General features: G+C 38.0%; 1 protein-coding gene and 1 long non-coding RNA gene across 7 annotated transcripts in view; one reads left to right on the top strand and one right to left on the bottom strand.

Moving 5' to 3' along the window:
* Positions 1-6,944, top strand: part of LOC128858560 (probable cyclin-dependent serine/threonine-protein kinase DDB_G0292550) — an 85,947-nt gene extending 79,003 nt beyond the window's left edge. For 4 of the 6 annotated variants that reach the window (XM_054094951.1, XM_054094946.1, XM_054094948.1 and 1 more), the window contains 3 exons: positions 5,673-5,763; positions 5,818-5,925; positions 6,000-6,282. In XM_054094951.1, coding sequence (XP_053950926.1) covers positions 5,673-5,763; positions 5,818-5,925; positions 6,000-6,144 — 344 coding nt within the window. In that variant the 3' untranslated portion in view covers positions 6,145-6,282. Of the gene's footprint in view, positions 1-5,672; positions 5,926-5,999; positions 6,283-6,542 lie in introns of those variants that run through there. The other 2 variants (XM_054094950.1, XR_008454030.1) reach the window with 2 other exon arrangements.
* An 8,652-nt stretch (positions 6,945-15,596) lies between these two features.
* Positions 15,597-19,368, bottom strand: LOC128858561 (uncharacterized). Its single transcript, XR_008454031.1, has 3 exons — positions 17,919-19,368; positions 16,073-17,843; positions 15,597-16,015 (listed from the first exon to the last, which is right to left on the bottom strand). It is a non-coding gene; the product is annotated as an uncharacterized LOC128858561 (long non-coding RNA).
* Positions 19,369-22,209: the final 2,841 nt, after the last annotated feature.

Genomic DNA, 22,209 nt, shown 5'->3' on the forward strand with positions numbered 1-22,209 from the left:
CTGTGACGCAGTTCTTATGGGTAGGCATAAATAGGATTTTAAAATAGATCGGATAAATAGAATTTTAAAATACTGTAATTTTTAGTTGGTAATAGCTAGCGGCGGATAATAGCGGCCGCCGTAGCCGCATGGATTGGTGCGTGATTAACATTCGGAATTCACAGAGAGAACGTAGGCTCGAATCTCGGTGAAACACCAAAAATTAAGAAAAACATTTTTCTAATAGCGGTCGCCCCTCGGCAGGCAATGGCAAACCTCCGAGTGTGCTTCTGCCATGAAAAAGCTTCACATAAAAATATCTGCCGTTTGGAGTCGGCTTGAAACTGTAGGTAGCAATGAAGTGTGGTCATTGGTTGATTGTTTCGTATATCAATAACACAATCTCAGTTTTTTCGTTAAAAAGAAAGGGCTTCGTGACCCAAGTCACGTCAGCCAAATTGCTGATTCTGTCAAATTCGCTCAGAGCCGAAACGGTCTGATAAGTAGAAAATCTTTTCACCATAAATGGAAACGCTATCGTTGTCATCTGAACCATAGGTAATAGATGCGAAATTCTTTAATGTTGTGTGAGAGCGCGCCCAGAAGTTCGTTTCAAAACTTGCCACATTTCCACCCCATGGGCTGATGAACAGCTGTTAGTCGAAATGGATTTTGAAGTTTTCGTACAATAACACAGTCCTGCGAGGGTGAGTTTCTAGAATGGCTGTACTTGTTTCTTGTAGTTTTTTATGCGCTAAAAACGAATCTGACCTTCAAAATGCTCCATCACGTCAGGATTTTTGGTAAATGAAGCCTAAAAGGTCAAAAAATGGCCATTTTAGCCATTTTTGATAATTTTTTTTGGGATAGAAATTTTTTTTTTTCAATTTTCGACGAAAAGGTTGCATAGTACAACTCTTTAGCTTTAAAACCCATTTTTTAAAATTATTGTACGATTTTGTACGATTGTACGAAAGTTATGACATTTTGAAATTAACAGTTTCAGTTACGTATACGTTGGGTATAACGTCTATTGGCGTAACTGAAACTGTTAATTTCAAAATGTCATAACTTTTTTTTAAAAAATCGTACAATAATTTTAAAAAATGGGTTTTAAAGCCATTGGCGTTTGCGAATAGGATTATTGTAAAGGGCCCATTCTTCATCACCAGTAACGATACGGCTCAAAAGACTTTCATTTTCAAGCCGTTGCAGCAGCTGAGAACACACATTCGCTCTCTGCTGAAGGTTGGCGACGAAAAGTCTATGCGGAACCCATTTTCCCAGCTTTGAAACCTTTCCCAACTGAACCAGGTGCCTGTGAACTGTTCCATGCGATGAATTCAACCTCTGAGCTATCATATCTACTGTCAAATTTGGCTCAGCTTCCACGAGTTCGAGCAAGGCGTCGGAGTTAAAAACTTCAGGACGACCAGCGTGCGGACAATCCTCCACTTTTTCGCAGTCATTACACTCACGGTATCTTCTCCGTGAACAGTGTTTATTTCTGCAGTAGCAGTTGTTGCATTTTTACCACTTTTATAAAAAAAATACAAAATATGCCTCTTATACGCGTTCGAAAATTCCATTTTATTTTTTAACAACAGTGCTTCTATCCGCGATTAAAATCACTTGTTGAATGCACAATATATCAAGGTAGGTAGGTAGGTAGGGTGGTTGTCATAAAGACACACTTAGACCTTTCGCAGGTCCATTGTGATACCACTGGAGCTTATCCTTACCCTACGTGCTCCTTTTCAAACCATCCGGTAGCTTAATAAACGAGCAGAGCTTCGTTAGTTTTAGATGGACTATGTCCGCTACATCGGTTAAAGATGCTGTACCAAGCGTGCGCAGCCTTCTCATAGCTAAGCTTTCACAGTCACATAAAAGGTGTCTGACTGTTTCCTCTTCTTCTGTATTAAGACAGCTTTTACAGAAATCGAACTATGGGAGTCCTAACCTTCTAGCGTGGCTGCCTATTAAACAATGACCACTTAATACCCCTATCATTTTTTTTATAGCTTCTCTGTGAAATCTTAGCAAGATCTTCGATCGACCGCTGTTCCAGTTCGGCCATGTATGTCTGCTTAGTTCGCATGTTGTGAGGTTTTGCCAGCTTGTATTTACCTTTTTGATGGTTTCCCTGTCTATAAGCAGGTTCGAGCAAGTTCATCCGCCTTGCTGTTTCCTGCTATATTCCTGTGGCCTGGCACCCAGATAAGGTACACTTTGTAGCACTTAGATACGTGATTTAGTAGTTTAAAACATTCTAGAACTGTTTTTGACGAGTGCGTTTTTGATTCAAACGCTTTTATTGCCGCTTGACTGTCCGAGTAAATGAAGACTTCATTTGTGGATAATACTCTCGTTTTTATTACCGTAAGTCCCTCTTTTATGGCAGCGACTTCCGCCTGAAATACACTGCAATGATCAGGTAGGCGAAATGATTGGCATACTCCGAGTTTATCGGAGTAAACCCCTCCACTTACTTTGTTGTCCAGTTTTGAGCCATCTGTGTAGATGTTTAAATTATTTTTCTTAACAATAATCCCGTTATCCCATTCGCCTTTGGAAGGAAATACTGTGACAAAGGATTTACTTAAGTTGATGTTCTTGGTCTTACAGAAATCCGTTGTGCCAGGAATGCAGGGGATTTTTTCTAAAATTGAAGAGTGTCCTCTTTGGCTCGTTCTGAGTAGTCCGATTTCTCTAAGTCTGAGAGCTGCTTTGGCAGCTGTTTGCTTACCGAATTGCTCTATTGGTAAAAGGTGAAGCATAAATTTAGTGCATCTGTTGGTGTGATCCTAAGGGCCCCGCAGATGCGAAGACTGGCCATTCTTTGTACATGTACCTTGGTTCCTTTAATGTATAACTTATCTAAAGTCGGCCACCATACTAGTATGCCGTGTGTTGGGATTGGTCTGACAATTGCTGTGTAAAGCCAATATACGATAGATGGGGAGAGACCCCAACTTAGTCCTCTCAGCCGTTTACAAGAATAGAGTGCTATTGTCGCTCTTTTTACTCTATCTTCGACATTTGCCTTCCAACTTAGTTTTCTGTCTAGTATTAGACCTAAGTAGCGAGCCTCATAACTAAAGGACAGTGCCGTTCCACCTAGAATCGGGGGAGCTATATTTGGAATTTTATGTTTCCTGGTAAATAGGATGAGTTCAGTTTTATTGGGGTTGACGCTTAGCCCATTTGCTTTTGACCAGTTTTCAACCGTGTTTAGTAAATCTTGCATGACTTCTCTAAGTATATTGGGAAATTTCCCTCTTACTATCATTGCAATATCGTCCGCATATGCTACGACGTGTTGTCCTCTCTCCTCTAGACTCTTTAGCAATGAGTTTAATGCCAGCACCCATAGGTGGGGGGACAGCACACCGCCTTGAGGTGTCCCTCTGCTAACTTTTTTCTTGATCTTTGAGGTCCCTAGGGTTGCGGTCACAAATCTGGTCAAGAGCATGTTTTTGATGAACTCAACCAGAGCGCCACAGATCCCGAAATCCGTCAGTGCCTCTATTAAGGTATTCGGTAGGATGTTGTTGAACGCGCCCTCGATATCAAGGAAGGCTGCCAGTGTGAATTCTTTATTATAAGTTGTCTTCTCGATTTCTGTAACAAGTGAGTTAAGTGCCGTTTCAGTAGATTTCCCTTTACAGTACGCATATTGTAAGCTTTTTAGGGCTGATGTTAGCCTTAATATGCAATATATCAAAGAAAATATAAATAGTTCCGTTATATTCCGCGAATAATTTTTTGTATGCAAAAATCGTACAAAAGTGAAATTTTGGGAAAAAGACGCACGAACTTATGGACTGACCTGATATAAATTATAACAACGTCTTCACTACATAGCCGATCCCGGCGGAACAATGAATTGTCATTATTCATAGATATTAGAAAGATTATCTGTGCAGCATGATTCAAATCAGGGATTGAAATTGCTCCGCTACTTCCTAGTTTTCCTTTTTACTCTCTCTACTACTCTGAACTTCAACAGATGGAGTAGTGGAGCAAAAATTTGATACCTGCAACCTCCAGTACACGGACATATTTAATTTGTTGGTTATATTTTCAGTGTACCTCCGCAAAAACGTATACAAAATGCATCTAACAAAACTAAAACGAACACTGCTCAAGTAGCAGCTATGGGAGTAGTAGTAGTAGCGCTAACTGGAGCACACATGAATAATCTCGCAAGTAGCGCTCCGGTCGATTCTAAGTTTTCTGCTACACCTCCAACTACAGGAAGTACTGACATTTTTTTTTTTTGACTAGTACTCTGAGCTACTAGCAGTGACGAAAGGTAGTTTGGACCGGAGTAAATGAATTGGTCGCACGTTTTGCTCTACTGATTGAAAGTACCATCATCTATATAGCGATATCATTGCCAACGAAGTTAAGCAGTGCCACTGGATTGTGGGACTTACAGCTTTGACACGAGAAGTCATAAAAAACTGTTCAGTGCGTCGCATATGTCGAGCCGACCCCGGCCACCACAGATGAGGAAACTTCCTGTTGAGTGGTGAGGTGTCTTGTTGCGTACCTACTACATAGGCTGTTTACCTTAACATCGTTCTTTCTCTCCCCACCGATTCATCTCTGATGGTGCTGAAGCCTTTTAACGCGCGACGTGGTGGGCCTAAACGTACGCTTTCTGACAACAGGATACATGTTCGTGGCCCAATTGATTCCTAAAGGAAGGTATAGAATGTAGTATGATATATTGTCATGAGGTGTGGAGGAAGAGTACCCAGAGATGACATTCAGCTTTAAAACTTCTGGCGCTCCAAAGGAAGAATCTGAAGACAAATGTTGCGGTCCATGAAATCAATACTTGCAAAATTTGCCAAAAGCCCGGTTTCGTGTGCAAGTCCTACGTGCATCGCTAATTGACACTGAATTAACGCTCAACTCCTATCCGCTTACGTATAGGGGTTTCCAATAACAGGTGTTACAGGTGAATGGATTGCGCTATCGAGAGATGATTAACGATTTTTTATGGCTGGAATTGGATGGTATTGATCTGGACAACGTTTATTTTCAACAAGACGGCGCTACGTGCCACACAAGCAACGAAACCATTGATATTTTACGGGAAAAGTTTCCGGGCCGTGTTATCTCTCGAAGACCTGAACACACTTGGCTACCGATATCTTGTGATTTAACACCTTGTAATTTTTTTCTTTGGGGCCACTTGAAAGAGAAGGTCTGCGCCAACAGCCCAGGGTCGATTCAAGACCTCAAAGATGGAATTCGTGAGGCTATCGAGGACATAAGGCAGCCACCTTGCAACTCAGTTTTGGAAAATTTCATGAAAGGATATTGTCCTGTAAGCGTGGTCGTGCTGGTCATTTGCCTGATGTTATTTTCCACTATTAACGGCATACCTTCCTCTTTATAATGAAATAAACATCCGATCATTCATATTAAAAAATAGCATTTTTCTTTGAATATCAAAATAACACCTCTTATTGCAAAACCCTTTATTTCGAAATTATATCGTTGGGAATAAACGCCCTTTCGTGGAATAATATATGGATATTATTATGAGCCCTATGCTCCACGTGGAGTTAAAGGATAACATATATATATATATATATATATATATTATGAGATGGAAACTTTTACAATTATTATAAATCTGTATTTTGCACCAATCTCTATTTCTGTCATTGCAGGAACATTTTCATTTGGCTCATATGCAAAATTTAAGTCGCAGACGATCACTGAATTCATTGAGAAAGCAGTTGAACACTCAAGAAGTGGAAGGTTGGCAGAGTTATAAAAATAGGCAAAAAGTAAAGTAATAAATTTGTGTTCTAGGTACTTATTTTTTCTACATAGACGACCCGAGCATGGTCCCATGAGAGTGCAACTAACAAACCCGGTATCTAGATTCAAGCACGTTCAAAGTTTGCAGCATATGTGCAGGTGAATATTTGTTTTTCAATTGCTGGCATAAAGGTACACTTTAAAACAACAATTTTTATAACTTTAAATTTCAGATTTGTGATTTTAAAAACCGTTATACGGAAAGACTTGATACAATCGTTGCCATTACCGAGAAGGCTTTTAGATTATTTGAATTATAGACACTGTTTCTCTGAACAGATTGAAATTGATAACTCACATCATCAGGTATCCTATTAGATTGAATCAATAAAGATCAAAACGGCTTTAGATCACTCAGAAAAATAAGTTGGCTGCCCAACTAAGGGGCATCAAAAATCCGGGCGGTCCACTCTGTAATGCGATGCGAATGGTAATTGCAATCCGAAAGGAAATTTCGTATTTTGAATCGGAATATCCCATTTCAAAATATATATTTTCTAGAAATATTGGTTTAATGATACTTAACTGCATTGTCAACGTTTTGATCGACAACGGATTATTTTTGTAATTATTTCTTATTATTATAATTCAATTTTCTTTCGCATTGTATTACCGAGAAGACCCAAAAAAATAGTTATAATATAAATATTTCATAAAAAAGCAGCATTCAATCTTCTGAACCATCTATATCAATTCTAACATATCTATATTTGCAGTGACTATATGTATTCAAGGCGTTAGAAAAAGTTTTTCCATCTCCTCTCTGAAAGTAATACCAAAATTTAGGAAGGTATTTCTCCCATAAAAATGGTCCTATAAAAACTGCCAGAGTTTCGGACAGTGTATTAAATTGCTGGGTTTCCTATATCTACGGCAACATCAAGACGCACATGTACAAAACGTACGCCCCACAATATTATTCTTTTGGGTACCTCTGTTCAAAAAGATACAATATCACAGGTAGCGATATCTTACGAACCCAAAAGATAGATATGTTCTTCACCACTTTCGAGCACATTTATAGCTGGTGAGAATAAAAAAGTTTTAAATTTCCAACAAAGCGAAAATTGTAAAAATATCCACATTCTTGACTAAATAATAATCATTCAACATTTATATTTCAATGTACTTCATTTTAGTATTGTTTAGGGCTGTCAGGCGTACTAATTTTAGCAGTACATTACTGGATTTTCTGTTCCGAAAATTTAAGTGTACTGGTTTTCAGTAGATTCAAAATAAGTACTATTTTTTGTAGTTCTACTCATTTTGTATTGTACCCCTATTATGGTAACCGACGGATGTGGGAGAAAACTCGTCCACACTCACCTCACTTTTTTCATTAAATACGAATGAACTGCATAACCATCTGTGAATTGTATTACCATCATTGGATACATATGCGTATGTATGTGCAAGTAAGTATGTCCATAAACTTTATATTAAACTATGTATAATATACATTGTATATCATATACCCGAGAATGATAGAATACAAGATTACGCCTTCGCAAATCGCCGTGACGTCAATGCTGTAAAGAACCGAAAAAGAAGAGGAAAAGTAAGCGATAGCAGTGGAAACTGCCCAACACAAGAAATTATTTATACACACATACACATACTTTCCTGCCAGGGCGTCATCGGCAGAAAAAGCAAGCAAAATTCATGTGAAGGTATTGTTATAATTCGTACTATCAAAATATAAGCCGCGGCACTTGATTTTTATCAATTTTGTCAATTTAAAATTCACAAATCTTAAAATACAATATTACTAAGCCATTCTCTGAATATGCACAAACAAATAACTTCTCCTCCTCCTGTTTGTTTATTCGTACCACTGATGTCGTACGTTGTCAAAATCGCGAAATATAAAATACCAGTTTTCGGAAGTCGCTACATGTGTTTTAAAGCAATAAAGTTCGGAGAAGTTAAGTAACTTAATTCTCCAAAAAGAAAAATATAAAAATGTGCAGACGGAAAAGAATTTACAAATATTTGCAAAAAATCAGGAATTTCCAACTTTACCTCCAAATGAAATGTGTGTTCTCTCCTTATTAGTTTTGAAAGTTTTTGCAAACGCGATTTCATAATAACTTGGAACAAACTGGGATAAGTTTTTTGTATCGCGGACAAAGCTTATATCATTTAAATATATCAAAGTTTTTGAATTTATTGGTGCACCGAGTTAAAAAAGAGCATACATTCTAGTGTGTTTTTTTATTGATTGCGGAAGTAAGCTACGCCTTTTCTCTTTGGGAAAATAGTGATGTTTCATTATGTAGAAAGCAGTAAGGGGTTAGGGGTAGTCAGAATTTTCAAAAATCTTAATTACTTTTGCATCTTCTTAAAGTATAATAAATTAAAAATATTGTGTGAAAATTTGAATTGAATCCGACAAATACTTTCCGTGCTAATCAACAATTGGCGCTCAGGCGCTCCGGATATTGATAGCAAAACTTTAAATGCGTTTTTTTCAAAACTGTTTTTTGAACTGGTGATTACTATAACTTGAAAACCGCTTGATAGATTGCAATAAAATTTATATTGCTTTTGAAAAATATAAAAAACTCGTGCCTGATACAAGAATTTTTTTTTCATTTCGGTTTTTTTTTGAAAATCTGAAAAATATGTCCTGAGGCTGCCATATTGTTAATTTTGAAAAAAAAGCTTCGATCAATTATTAATTTCATTGAATTTTCATTTTCGTTGAAATTTAGCTAAAGTCAAGTCGAATAATGCTATGTTTTTATTTTTGTAAAGTAAAGCAATTGACTAGCAAAATAAAATTATTGAAAATCATAATTTTGTCGGGCCTCTGACTACACCTAACCCCATAATACATGTTTACATGTACCAGCTTAAACTATATGAAATATAGAATAGGGCGGTTGATGTGTGATCACCATTCGGGAGTGCCTGGTTCGAAGCCCCGGACATGAGACTTCAAATGATTGAAAATATTTTTCTAAAGCGGTTGCTCCTCGGCAAACAATTGCAAACCTCCGAGTGTATTTCTATCATGCAAACACTCCTTATAAAAAGCCATCGTAGCATTCGTAGACAGCATAAAATTGTAGGTCCTTCCATTTGTGAAAAAAATCAAGACGCACACTACAAATAAGAAGAGGAGCTCGTGCGAGAGTGATATTATACTTTTATGGAGACCTAGCACAACTTGTAGCTATAGACAAACTAAAAAAACTGGTATAGAAGAAATTTCCAATACACCCCCAAAATCTCATTTTATGGCCAAAAAACCGTTTTTCAGTAGGTTGATGTGAACAATCACTCCTAACTTCACCAATTTCCATCCGATTTGTACTTTTTGTTTAGTTCGAAAGAACAAAACAAGCCTTTTTGACATTGTGTTCATGATTTTTTTAAATTGAAAACTGACGATACTCTAGTTGTAAGTTTTTGGAATCATTTGTTTTTTCTCCGTTTTTTTAACTTTGACATCATTTTTACGATATTGTCCGATATTAAGAATTTTTTTCGGTACACTGTTATTATAGTAAATTTATTTTTGCGTCGAATGAGCTATATTTGACTCTAATTGAATTAAAATTCATAGAGTTGTGTAAGTTTTAAGATTTTATTGTTTTTATTTTACTAATTTGGTATGTAGGTATAACTGGAATGTAAGTATAGGAATTACGGCATGTTTTGATGTGTTATTATATGTAGATACATAATATTTATTGGAGTATATATGTACACATAAGATCACGGTATAGTACGGTATTGTACTGCATACAACAGAACTGGTTAGAACTTTCGAAAATATCTGAAAAATACTGTTTGAATCAAGACTCTTTGTTGAATCTCTTTTATTTGTATTATTAATATTATAAAGTGGCTGATTATTATTTGCAACTACAATAATATGCAGCGTAGTTTATAAAACGAAATTTGTTTGCTCAACCTTAACCTTAATATCGTCCAACAGATTTTCAATTTTTTCAGAACTGCAATTTTTTCTTTGGAAAGCCAATTTTTCACTACTTTTGCTGCATGCTTGGGGTCGTTATCATGCGTGAATAACCAGTTAACTGATATGGGCTCGAAGTAATACGGCTTCATCGTATTTTTGAGAATATTAAGATAAGTAAACTTATCCATATTGCACTTTATTCTCACTATTGGCCCAACTCCATTTCAAGCAAATGATCCCCAATCTTTCAAGCTACGCCCACCATGCTTTACAGTCTTTGTTGTATAGCGGAGATTAAACTTTTATTTTTTTCTCGATGATCTAAGGTCTTCCCATCAGGACTAATCATATAAATTTTAGTATAGGCATTTGCGAAAGGCAAACTTGCCTTGATATTTTTTTTCGGTAACAGTTTTTTTCCTGCTTAAAAGCCCATATCATTTATTTTCTTGAAGGCATCTTCGCACAAATCTGCTTGATATATTCGGCCTACATTCCTCATTTATTTCCAGCGTTATCGCTCGAGAGGTCTTGAAAGGGGCACGCTTACTTTTCGTAACGATGGCCTTGTCCTGCTAAATTGTATTGTTTCGATCAGGCGCCTTTCAAACTTTCGTTCTTTTTGTCCCAACTAATACATTTGATGATAATTGTTGCAAATTTTGTTTGTTTTGAAGCTTCTTCGTAAAGGTCTCAAATAATGTTTTTCTTTTCAAGTGAACAGTGAGGCCCTCTTCCCATTTTTGTACCCACTAACGATTTTAAAGGGAACAATTACATTTGCAATTATAACAGGCAAGAACTTACCAAAAATAGCTTTAATTATCTTAACTAATAATTGAAATCTAACTACTATATATATAATATACATATAAAGAGTTTTCCAATAAGAAGTGTTATTTTGATATTCAAAGAAAAATGCTATTTTTTAATATGAATGATCGGATGTTTATTTCATTATAAAGAGGAAAGTATACCGTTAATAGTGGAAAATAACATCAGGCAAATGGCCACCACGACCACGCTTACAGGGCAATATCCTTTTGATGAAATTTTCCAAAACCGAGTTGCAAAGTGGCTGCCCTATGTCCTCGATAGCCTCACGAGTTCCGTCTTTGAAAAAGAAAAAAATCACAAGGTGTTAAATCACAAGATCTCGGTGACCAATTGTGATCACCTCTTCGAGAGATAATACGGTCCGAAAACTTTTCCCGTAAAAGATCAATGGTTTCGTTGCTTGTGTGGTGCGTAGCGCCGTCTTGTTGTAAAATAAACGTTGTCCAGATCAATACCATCCAATTCCGGCCATAAAAAATCGTTAATCATCTCTAAATAGCGCAATCCTATTCAAAATAACACCTGCTATTGGAAAACCCTTTATAAAGCCTTGGCCAAAATTATTAGGCACCCCATTAAAATACAAGTGATTTCAAATGTGGTTACCAGAGTAACCGCAGCTTTTTACAAATGTGTGCCAAACCTTTGATTACAACAATAAATTGTATTGCACAGCAGGTGTGCCATGGACCTGCTGCGTAAAGTCTAAAAAGTTGCATTTTTAAAGGTATACTTAAAATATTTGGCATTTAAATTTGGTCGTCATTGTATGAATAATCTTTAGTGCAAAAGTATTAAGCCGATACATAATTTCTTACGACAAAAAGTGAGAATCCATGTTTTAAGTGATGTAGGGAAGTCTCAGGTTGAGATTGCCAATTTGGTCGTCTGTCAAGGATCGTAAAATCGCCTTCAGAAAAAAATTGGGGAAAAGCATTTAGAATGGGCTCTCCGATACCAACATTTTACGGAGGAATTGATGAATTGAACTTCGAGCGAGGCGTAGTTAGCAACATTTTAAAATATTAACAACCGACCATGCCTTAGACCAATTTCGAGGAAATAACACAAATCTTATAAAACGACATTTTTTTTTCTTTCCTACTGGTATTTGGAACACCTATTGTGACCTGGGCAATGGTTTGCCGAGGAATACCATCCAAATTCATGGTACCCACTGTTAAGCATGGCTACAGGCATTCTGATGTTCCGCTATATGGCTGCTGATGGTGTCGGCGAAATGTTCATCTGCGAGGTTCGTATGAACAATGAAAAGTACATAAATGTTTTAGAGACTGTACTTTCGCCTTCAATAACGCGCGTTTTCGGCGACACTAATTTAGTTAGAGCTCAACATAGAGACCCCATGGAGGACATGTGGGCTATTTCAAAACATAAGATAAAATAATAAAGAATAATATCCCAAACAGCCCCGAAAAACGGTTTAATTTACGAGTGGAGCACCATAAGTAGAGCCGAATGCTCAAAGATTGTACGCAGCATGCCCCAGAGGACTGTTATCAAAGGAAGGTAGACCTACTAATTATTAATGTTTTTATTAGTAATTAATGGAGTGCCTAATACTTTTTTCAAAGTATTCAAATTAGAGTTAGCTAAGCAATTTTGTGTATGTGCATGTATTTAGTCATTAGCTAAGTAATAACATAGAGCCACAATTGCACAATTTTTGGCAAATGGTCATGTGGATATTGTTGGTCGGTTGAAAAGAGGAAGAAAGGTGATGTGTTAGAAATCCCACTGAAGATGCTGAATTTATATATATAAATATTATAATGGGTTGGAGAATAAGTTCATAGGAATAAGTTTTACCGAATACTTTTATTTAAACAAAAAACAATATTTATATCAATAAGTTAATCAATTATATATTCGCCGTTGCTGTTTACAACCTCTTCCCACCTTTCAACCAATTTGTTGATGCCGTTCCGCCTGGTCTGGTGTCAAAGAAGTTGTTGATCCAGTTTTTAAGGACTTTTCTGTTATCAAAGGTAACGCCTTTCATATGGTTTGAAAAGATGGTAATCGGTTGGAGCAAGATCTGGAGAATACGGTGGATGCTGGAAGACCTCCCATTCGAGCTCTTGGAGTGCGACTTTGACGTCTTGTGCAACATAAGGTCCTGGCGTTGTCCTGAAGGAGTATGATTTGTCTATGTCGATCAGGTCTTTTTAGTCGATTAGCCTCATTCACGCGGTGTAGCTGGGCAATGTACGGCTCCTTGTTGACCATCCCATTCTCTTCGAGCGTTTCCCAGTGCACCATGCCCTCCCAGTCCCACCAAACACATATCATCTTCTTTGGATGAAGATCCGGTTTAACTATCGGCTTTTACATATCTCTTACCCACCCACTCCTTTCTTTGCTTCATATTGATGTATAGGCACCACTTCTCATCTTACATGACGATTCAGAACAAAAAGTGCTGTTTATAACCAAGCAATTTGGTGTTCTCGTGAGGAACCGAGACTCCCAATTTGACGGTAAATCCCATTGAATGAAGATGATTGAGAATCGTTTTATGATTTTAGTTCATTTTTTTCCGCCAAACCAGTCGGCGACCGTTCTCATTCAAAGGTGATTTGAGACGTTCTTCATCGAATTCAGAAGCCTTTCCCTGCGGGACGTATCATCGACGTCAAAGTCGCCATTTTTGAACTTTGCAAACCATTTCCATGCGGTGACACCTTCTCCATTCACGCCGCAAATGTTCCGGGCTGCTTCGGAAGCTTTTTGACCTCGATGAAAAGCAAATAAGAGGGGTGTCGAAAATGTTGATTTTTGCCTCCTAGACTAATGAAAGAACTAAATAACTCAAAAATACAATTAACACAATTTTTTAGAGCAGAAAGAGTTCTATCGTTTTATCGAATGAATACTTTCCCTTTGCCCATGATTTAAGTACAGGGCCCGGCATCTATCGTTACGGATTTGAACCAGGTATTATTTAAAGAATGGTAACACTTAGCTGTCATCTGATTTGACAGAAAATTAGTTTTATTCTTCCGCTGAACGAAAATGGTTGTGTATACGCTCAAAGAACGCTGGGAAATATTGCGACATTACTTTGAAAATCATGGTAATGTTGCAGAATGTGTACGAAAATTACGTACGGCAATGGGAAGAAGAAAAGCACCGAATGAAGCGTATGTGCGTTACTTTGCCAAAAAAGTAAGAGAAACTGGGTTGCTTATTGACAACCCAACACGTGACCGGCCAAAAACCGTGCGTACACCCGAAAATATTGCTGCTGTGGCCGAGAGTGTTCGTGAATCACCAGGAACATCAGTTCACCGTCGTTCTCAACAATACAATCGAAAATGTGTTGAAAAATTGGACCGATCGTATGGGATGGTGCACGGCTAGCCGAGGCAGCCATATGAATGAAGTTGTGTTCCATCATTAACCGGAAGCATTGTACTTCAAAATAAAAAAACAGTTTGGAAAAATATTGAGTAGTTTCGTTTTTATAGCATTTTTAATTCCGTAAAGTTATATATATATAAACCTTTATAAAAGGTTAGGTAAGTAATGGTAAAAAATCTTCACTAATTCGTGAAGATATTTATATTCTTTAAAAACTTTGTATGGGGAGAAGCGCGAAATTAATTTGATATTGCCTGTTCGCGTAATTAAAAAAGAAAACAGCATACGCACAACAATTTAAAAGTGCTGCTCTTTATTAATTTCTGTCCTTATATAAGATTAAAGGAATAGCGGAAATGAAAGAACAGTACGTGGAGAGTTAGAGAAAGTATAGGTGAGTAAGGTAAATAGAAATAAGAAGAACGGAAGGTATAGCTGTAGAAATAGAGCCAATGATCGAAAGTGAATAGCGAAAGGTAAGGAAGGCGAAAAACAGTAATGTACAATATATACTTATATATGTATAGAAAAATAACTTAATATTAAGCTTAAATATAATTTACATTTACATATTTATTTATCTAATTTCAATTTAAATTTAAAACTTTAAACAATATTTCTATTAGCTACTTAATACTAATTTTAATTTATCAAATTCAGTTTTATTTTATTTTATTCTATTAGAAAGTTTCCCACAATCTGGCTTGACAAATGGCAAGAGCGTTTTGACACTCTTATTTTAGGGTAGCATTTACGAGGGAAAAATTTTTTCCCATTTTTTTTTAAAAGCGTGGTTTCCCATACAAAATTTCTCTCCCAAAATCTGAGATTATAAAAAAATCCTCGATAATAAAGAGGGTAAAGAAAAACGTCAAAGTAAAAACTGAATAAAATGGATGCCGGGAAAGAAAACAGATTTGTAGACATAATTCTAATAAAATGTTTGTTAGGTATTATTAATTATGCATTCATATAACAGAGAAAAAACGTGTATCCATAAACGTGTGTCCTTTTATTTCTTATTATGAAATGCAATATCGAATTTCGAATGCGTTTTGATGCCATAATTTTTTGAAACCTCAGTACACGTCATTTACGGATTTCCTCCAACTGTTTATCCTTGGCAGCCAATTGCGCAATTAAATTAGTTATTCCTTCCCCTTGCCTCTTCATCATATCGTTAATAATAATTAAACAAACTAAAAACACCGAAATATTCGGCCAAAATAAATTCTATAAAGAAAACCCTTTCACAGCAGTATTGACAGCTGATTGTCAATTTTGCAGGTAATCTGCCATATGTGAACGGGTAGATTAATTTTGTGGATTTATTGGTAATTAATGCATATGTGAACGTAAATGAGATAAAACAGATCAGTTAATTTCGTATTTCGTGCATAATAATATATATACATACATGGGGAGTTCAATAAGTACCCGCGTTAGAAATGAAGAAACAATTTTTTCAAAAAATTGGTCGTCGTTTGATAGATGGCAGCACATGATACTTACACCAATTCCCCTCAGAAGCACCCTCTGTCATCAAAGTGTACAGAAATTGCCGATGCCGAAGCTCGGTCGGTCTCTAACCATAATAAAGCATTTGGAGTTAGAAAAATGAAAAGGACTTTATTTGCAACAAAAATTACAAATTTACTATTTATAGCTTAAAGTTTGTATACCTTAATATACTTGGCGTGGCTAAGAGTTAGGAAAATGTATTCATATGGTCTAAAACTAATACATCTGAAAATTTCATATACTGCTAATATAATCCATAAATTTACGTTGATCAAATGCCATGAGCCGTAGGTGAAAATTGCGGAAAGTGGGTACAATTGCTCGTATAGGTGTCGGAACGCTGCACTTATTCGAGCACAGGCACATAACGACCGTCCCGTGTCCAACACCTGAAGCTATTTACACCATCACCACAGCACGCTTAATGTCATCCATGAAATTGTCTGTAGCACCCTATATGACAATGGTAGAAATACGCGCATTTTTGCCTTCGTTTCTCTTGCGCGTATGTGAACTCTTGAAAATAAAAACTTTTAAAAACAATTTATTTACAAATATTCGAATAAAACATACTAACTGTAGCCGGCGACCGTTATTATGGCCCCTATTATGAGTTGGATTCGATCTTCGATACTTGCTGGTTGTCGAAGATCGTAAAGCGAATGTCAGGCCCTTATTATGAGCAACATTCGATCTTCGACTGTAGTCGAAAGCGCTGCTCGAACGAATTTTCATTTAGTATTATGGTGCTCATTCGTTGAAGAATAGGACTATTGTGAATTTCGATCGCTCGACGCATTTACAATAGATAATTTTTTCTCGGCTGATACAGCAAATCAAAATAAAAGAAAAACCGATTGTGTTGAAATTCTTTGCTAACATTTTTAAAAGTTAAAAAAAGTATTTTTTGTGAAAATGAGTACAACGGAGTTGTGGTTCGACGATTTATCGGACGATGAAAGATTAGTGGAACTAGCTAGAAGTAGAAAACAGTTGAGGGGCGCATCCAACCCCCTAGAAATGGCTTCCACTGAGTACGTTTAGAATTTTTAAAATGTGTTGACGTACTTAATATTACAGAAATTTCCTTACAGATTTTTAAAGAACTTTAGATTATCTAAAGAGGCGCTTATGAACCTACTGTCCAGTACAGAAAACCAGTTGCAGCAGTGCACCCGAGTCAAATCCATTCCAAATATTTTTAAGCTAGGTACAGGCCCCTATTATGAGATAGATTCGATCTTCGATATTTGCTGGTTGTCGAAGATCGAAAATCGAATGTCATTTTGGTATTATGAGCGGTGCAACCCTATCGAAATTTTCGTTGTTTACCGAATTTAGAGTCGAATGCAATTTTGCTTTCGATTGTGTAGCGTATTGTAGGAAAATTAGTTAAAATGTAAGTAGTTTGCCAATATTTAAGGTTTTATTGTAACCAAATAATAAATATATACTAATTTTGTTAATTTTATGCAGGTCGAAAGTCGTGAGTACCAAACAGCAATTAGAAAGGCTGATTGCATTAATGGAAGAGAATACACAAATCGCAAAAGGGATTTACACAAAAGTTCAAGCACCAAAAAAGTGGGAGGAGTTTACAACGAAGCTGAATTGATTAGGACCACCAGTTAGAACGGCAGCAAAATGGATTAAGGTTAATAATGTTTTTTTTTTCTGATGTTTGTAGAAATACGTTTTTATTTTCCCTTGGCACGTATGGGCTGCTGAATGACGAATATTTGAATAAGGAAAATTTATAACAAAAATAATAAAGAAACTATGGCGTAAAGTTTTTATTTAATACTTTTTAGTTTTTTCCATAATATTCTAAGAATTTCATTTCTTATGTTTTCTGCTTCTCCGTTATTTGACTCCACTTCAATATCTCCAGCATCATCGTTGAGGGTCTCATCGGATAACTCTTCATCCGGAGCTTGAATATTGTAAAGCAGACAAATGTTGTGCAAAGCTGCACACACATTAATAATTTGTGTTGCTGTTTTTTGGAGAATAGTGGCGAGCTCTTGCCTGGAACAAACATCTAAACCGGTTTTTCAAGACTCCAATTGTTCTCTCAATGATACTTCTCGCTTTAGCATGTTGTTTGTCATTAAGTATGGTTTTAGAGCGTATCCAGCATCACCTGAGACAGACAAAAATTATCAAAAACGGAAATACAATTGGTGTATATTACATACCGAGGAGCCAAGTATTGCGACGGCCATTGAGATGTTGCTCCTCTAAATGCGCTTTCAATGGCGACATGTTGAAAGCCATGGAATCATGAGTAGCTCCTGGATTTTTCGCACTTATATAAGTTATTTTCATTGTATGATGCCAAAACCTAAAATTTACATTATTCACATTGAGATGAATCGTCGAACCACAACTCCGTTGTACTCATTTTCACAAAAAATACCTTTTTAACTTTTAAAAATGTTGTTAACAAAGAATTTCAATACAGCTGTACCAGCTGAGAAAAAATTATCTATTGTAAATGCGTCGAGCGATCGAAATTCACAATAGTTCTATTCTTCAGCGAATGAGCACCATAATACCAAATGAAAATTCGTTCGATCAGCACTTTCGACTACAGTCGAAGATCGAATGTTGCTCATAATAAGGGCCACAGTTCTGCGACTTTATGCTCAGGGTTCAAACCAATCGAGTATTGGTAATGAAGGTATGCTAGGACTTGCTCAACCCACTGTGTCTGTTGTGCTATCGGAAATAATAGATGCCCTGGAAAATTATATTTGCCAAAGATGGATAAAATTTAGTAGTACAGAGGCTGATCTGCAACAAAGAAAAGCACATTTTTATAGCAAATACAGCATAAGTATTGAAATTCTTAGAATATTATAGAAAAATCTAAAAAGTATTAAATAGAAACCTTTACGCCAAAGTTTCTGTTTTATTTTTGTTACAAATTTTCTTTATTCAATTATTCGTCATTCGAGAAAAATATGTATTTCAGTTCCTCTACGTATTTCAGCCCATATCAGCCAAGGGAAAATAAAAATGTATTTCTATAAACATCACAAAAAAAAAACATTATTAACCTGAGTCCATTTTGCTGCCGTTCTAACTGGTAGTCCCAAGCAATTCAGCTCCGTTGTAAATTCCTCCCATTTTTTGTTGCTTGAACTTTGCAAATCCCTTTTGCGAATTGTGGATTCTCTTCCATTAATGAAACTAGCCTTTCTAATTGCTGTTTGGTACTCACGACTTTCGACCTGCATAAAATTAACAAAATTAGTATATATTTATTATTTGGTTACTATAAATCCATAAATAATCGCAAACAACTTACATTTTAACAAGTTTTCCTACAATATGCTACACAATCGAAAGCAAAATTGCATTCGACTCTAAATTCGGTATACAACGAAAATTTCGACAGGGCTGCACCGTTCATACCAAGCGGACCAAATGGGTGGAGCATCTGAAGTCCTGCAACTTCACCTCTGGTGTGAGCAAGCTCTGGTCTACCGTAAGGTCCCTGTCGAACCCGACGAAGCGCAAAGACAAGGTTGATATCATCTTCAACGGTCGTGCTTCGTCGGATCCGAAGAGATGCGCGTGCTATTTAAACCGGCAATTTATTCTGCATCCTCCGGCCGACAGATCCAAACGTAGTGCCACCAGATGGCAGCACAAACTGACATACAACAGTGCGCCACTTGCTTTTTCCAGCGATGAGGTTCAGGGGGCCATCCAGCACATGAAACCATTCAAATGATGATGAAACGCTGGGTCCATTCTTCTTCTTAATTGGCGCGATAACCGCTTACGCGATTTTGGCCGAGCTTAACAAAGCGCGCCCGTCGTTTCTTTCTCGTGCTAACCGGCGCCAATTGGACACACCAAGTGAAGCCAAGTCCTTCTCCACCTGATCTTTCCAACGCAGAGGAGGCCTTCCTCTTCCTCTGCTACCACCAGCTGGTACCGCATCGAATACTTTCAAAGCCGGAGCGTTTGTATCCATTCGGACGACATGACCCAGCCAACGAAGCCGCTGGATCTTTATTCGCTGCGCTATGTCTATGTCGTCGTAAGGCTCATACAGCTCATCGTTCCATCGTCTACGATATTCGCTGTTGCCAACGTGCAAAGGTCCAAAAATCTTACGCAGAATCTTTCTCTCGAACACTCCAAGCGTCGCTTCATCGGATGTTGTCATCGTCCACGCTTCTGCGCCATACGTTAGGACGGGCATGATGAGAGTCTTGTAGAGTGTTAGTTTTGTTCGTCGAGAGAGGACTTTACTGCTCAGTTGCCTATTTAGTCCAAAGTAGCACTTGTTGGCAAGAGAGATTCTACGTTGGATTTCAAGGCTGACATTGTTATCGGTGTTAATGCTGGTTCCTAAATAAACGAAGTCTTTTACAACCTCGAAATTATAACTGTCTACAGTGACGTGAGTGCCGATACGCGAGTGCGCCAACTGTTTGTTTGAAGACAGGAGGTACTTCGTTTTGTCCTCGTTCACCACCAAACCCATTCGCTTTGCCTCTTTATCCAGTTTGGAGAAGGCAGAACTAACAGCGCGGTTGTTAAGGCCGATGATATCAATATCATCGGGATACGCCAACAATTGTACGCTCTTATAAAATATTGTGCCTGAGCGATTAAGTTCTGCGGCTCGTACGATGCTCTCCAACATCAGGTTAAAGAAGTCACACGACAGCGAGTCACCCTGTCTGAAACCTCGTTTAGTATCAAACGGCTCGGAGAGGTCCTTCCCAATTCTGACGGCGCTGCTGGTGTTGAGCAACGTCATCTTACATAGCCGTATTAGTTTTGCGGGGATACCAAATTCAGACATAGCGGCATACAGGTAACTCCTTTCCGTACTGTCGAATGCAGCTTTGAAGTCGACGAAAAGATGGTGTGTGTCGATTCTCCTTTCATGGGTCTTTTCCAAGATTTGGCGTATTGTGAATATTTGGTCGATGGTAGACTTTCCAGGTCTGAAGCCACACTGATAAGGTCCAATCAGTTGGTTGACGGTGGGCTTCAGCCTTTCACACAATACGCTCGCTAGAACCTTATAGGCGATATTTAGAAGACTAATCCCGCGGTAATTGGCACAAATTGCAGGATCGCCCTTCTTATGGATTGGGCAGAGCACACTTAAATTCCAATCGGCAGGCATGCTTTCATCCGACCATATTTTGCATAGGAGCTGATGCATGCACCTTACCAGCTCCTCGCCGCCATGTTTGAATAGCTCAGCCTGCAGTCCGTCCATTGGGAGTAGAATAAATCACTAGGGTTTTCAATATGTCTATGGACACTCTCATTATTCCTGATCAGTGGAGATCAGGGAGAATGGTCCCACTGCTGAAGCCTGGGAAACCCGCCAACGAAGGGGAGTCTTATCGTCCGATAACTCTCCTTTCCCCAGTGGTGAAGACACTTGAAGCCCTCCTGCTCCCACTCTTCACGAAACACCTGGCCCCAGCCCCACATCAGCACAGCTTCCGACGAGTGCATAGCACCACCACTGCACTCACCGCCATAAACACCCAAATAAACCGCGGGCATAACCAAAACCGCCCCTGCGAGAGGACTGTCCTAGTAGTGTTGGACCTGAAGAAGGTTTTCGACACAGTCAGTCATTCCCCGCTACTGGATGATATTCATCAGTCAACACTCCCGCCAGGGCTGAAGAGGTGGACCGGGGACTACCTGAGTGGTCGTCATTTGTCAGTGATATTTCGAGACCAAACGTCTAAACAGAGAAAAATAAAGCAGGGAGTACCGCAGGGTTGTGTCCTTTCACCTTTTCTTTTTAACTTCTATATTTCGAAACTCCCCCAACCACCAGAGGGAGTCTCACTAGTCTCATACCCCGACGACTGCACGATAATGGCGTCGGGCAATGACATTGATGGCCTATGCACAAAAGTAAACGACTACCTCGCCCGCCTTTCTCGCTTCTTCACTGCGACAAACCTACATCTTTCTCCCACTAAATCCTCGGCGACCCTTTCCCCACCTGGACAAAGGAGGTCAAGCCGCAACTTCAGGTACACGTCGATGATAGCCCAATGCCGACGGTAAACAAGCCCAGAATATTGGGAGTCACTTTTGACAGCTTGCTCTCCATCTCAGCGCATACAACCGCTATTGCAACGAGAGTACAGAAGCGCAACAAGGGCCTCAAATCGCTTGCCGGCAGCACTTGGGGCAAAGACAAAGAAATGTTCCTGTCGACTTTCAAAGCAATAGGCCGACCGGTTCTTAACTATGCTGCGCCTGTCTGGTCGCCTAGAACCAGGCTATGTTCAGAAACGCATTATAATGCGCAGTACTTGCAGCGCTGGCAGCACTGTCAATGTGACAATTCATGCAACTGATAGATTTGTTGAAAAATTGCAAATCGATTTGTTGCATTTATGAACGCGGTGTGCAGTAAAATGGAATTGTTACTAAGTTTGGTCATGGACGATGTATGTGAGGAAAAAACCGATAGTCTTTTATTAAATTTAAGAAAAAAAACCGTGTAAAGCTTAAAAGAAAGACATATCTTGTCAAAAGTTTAATATCAAAACGGAAAATACATAAAAATAATTTAATTTAATAAAATTAATTTCATTTTCGCTGGGCGATGTTTCTATCTATTTTTAAATCTTTATTAACTTTTTTTACTTCATCTACGACCTTAGCCCAGAGCACGCTCTTTTTCCTCCTTCCCGATGTGA

This window comes from Anastrepha ludens, chromosome 3 (assembly GCF_028408465.1).
Source record: "Anastrepha ludens isolate Willacy chromosome 3, idAnaLude1.1, whole genome shotgun sequence".
In the NCBI taxonomy this organism is placed as follows: Eukaryota; Metazoa; Arthropoda; class Insecta; order Diptera; family Tephritidae; genus Anastrepha; species Anastrepha ludens.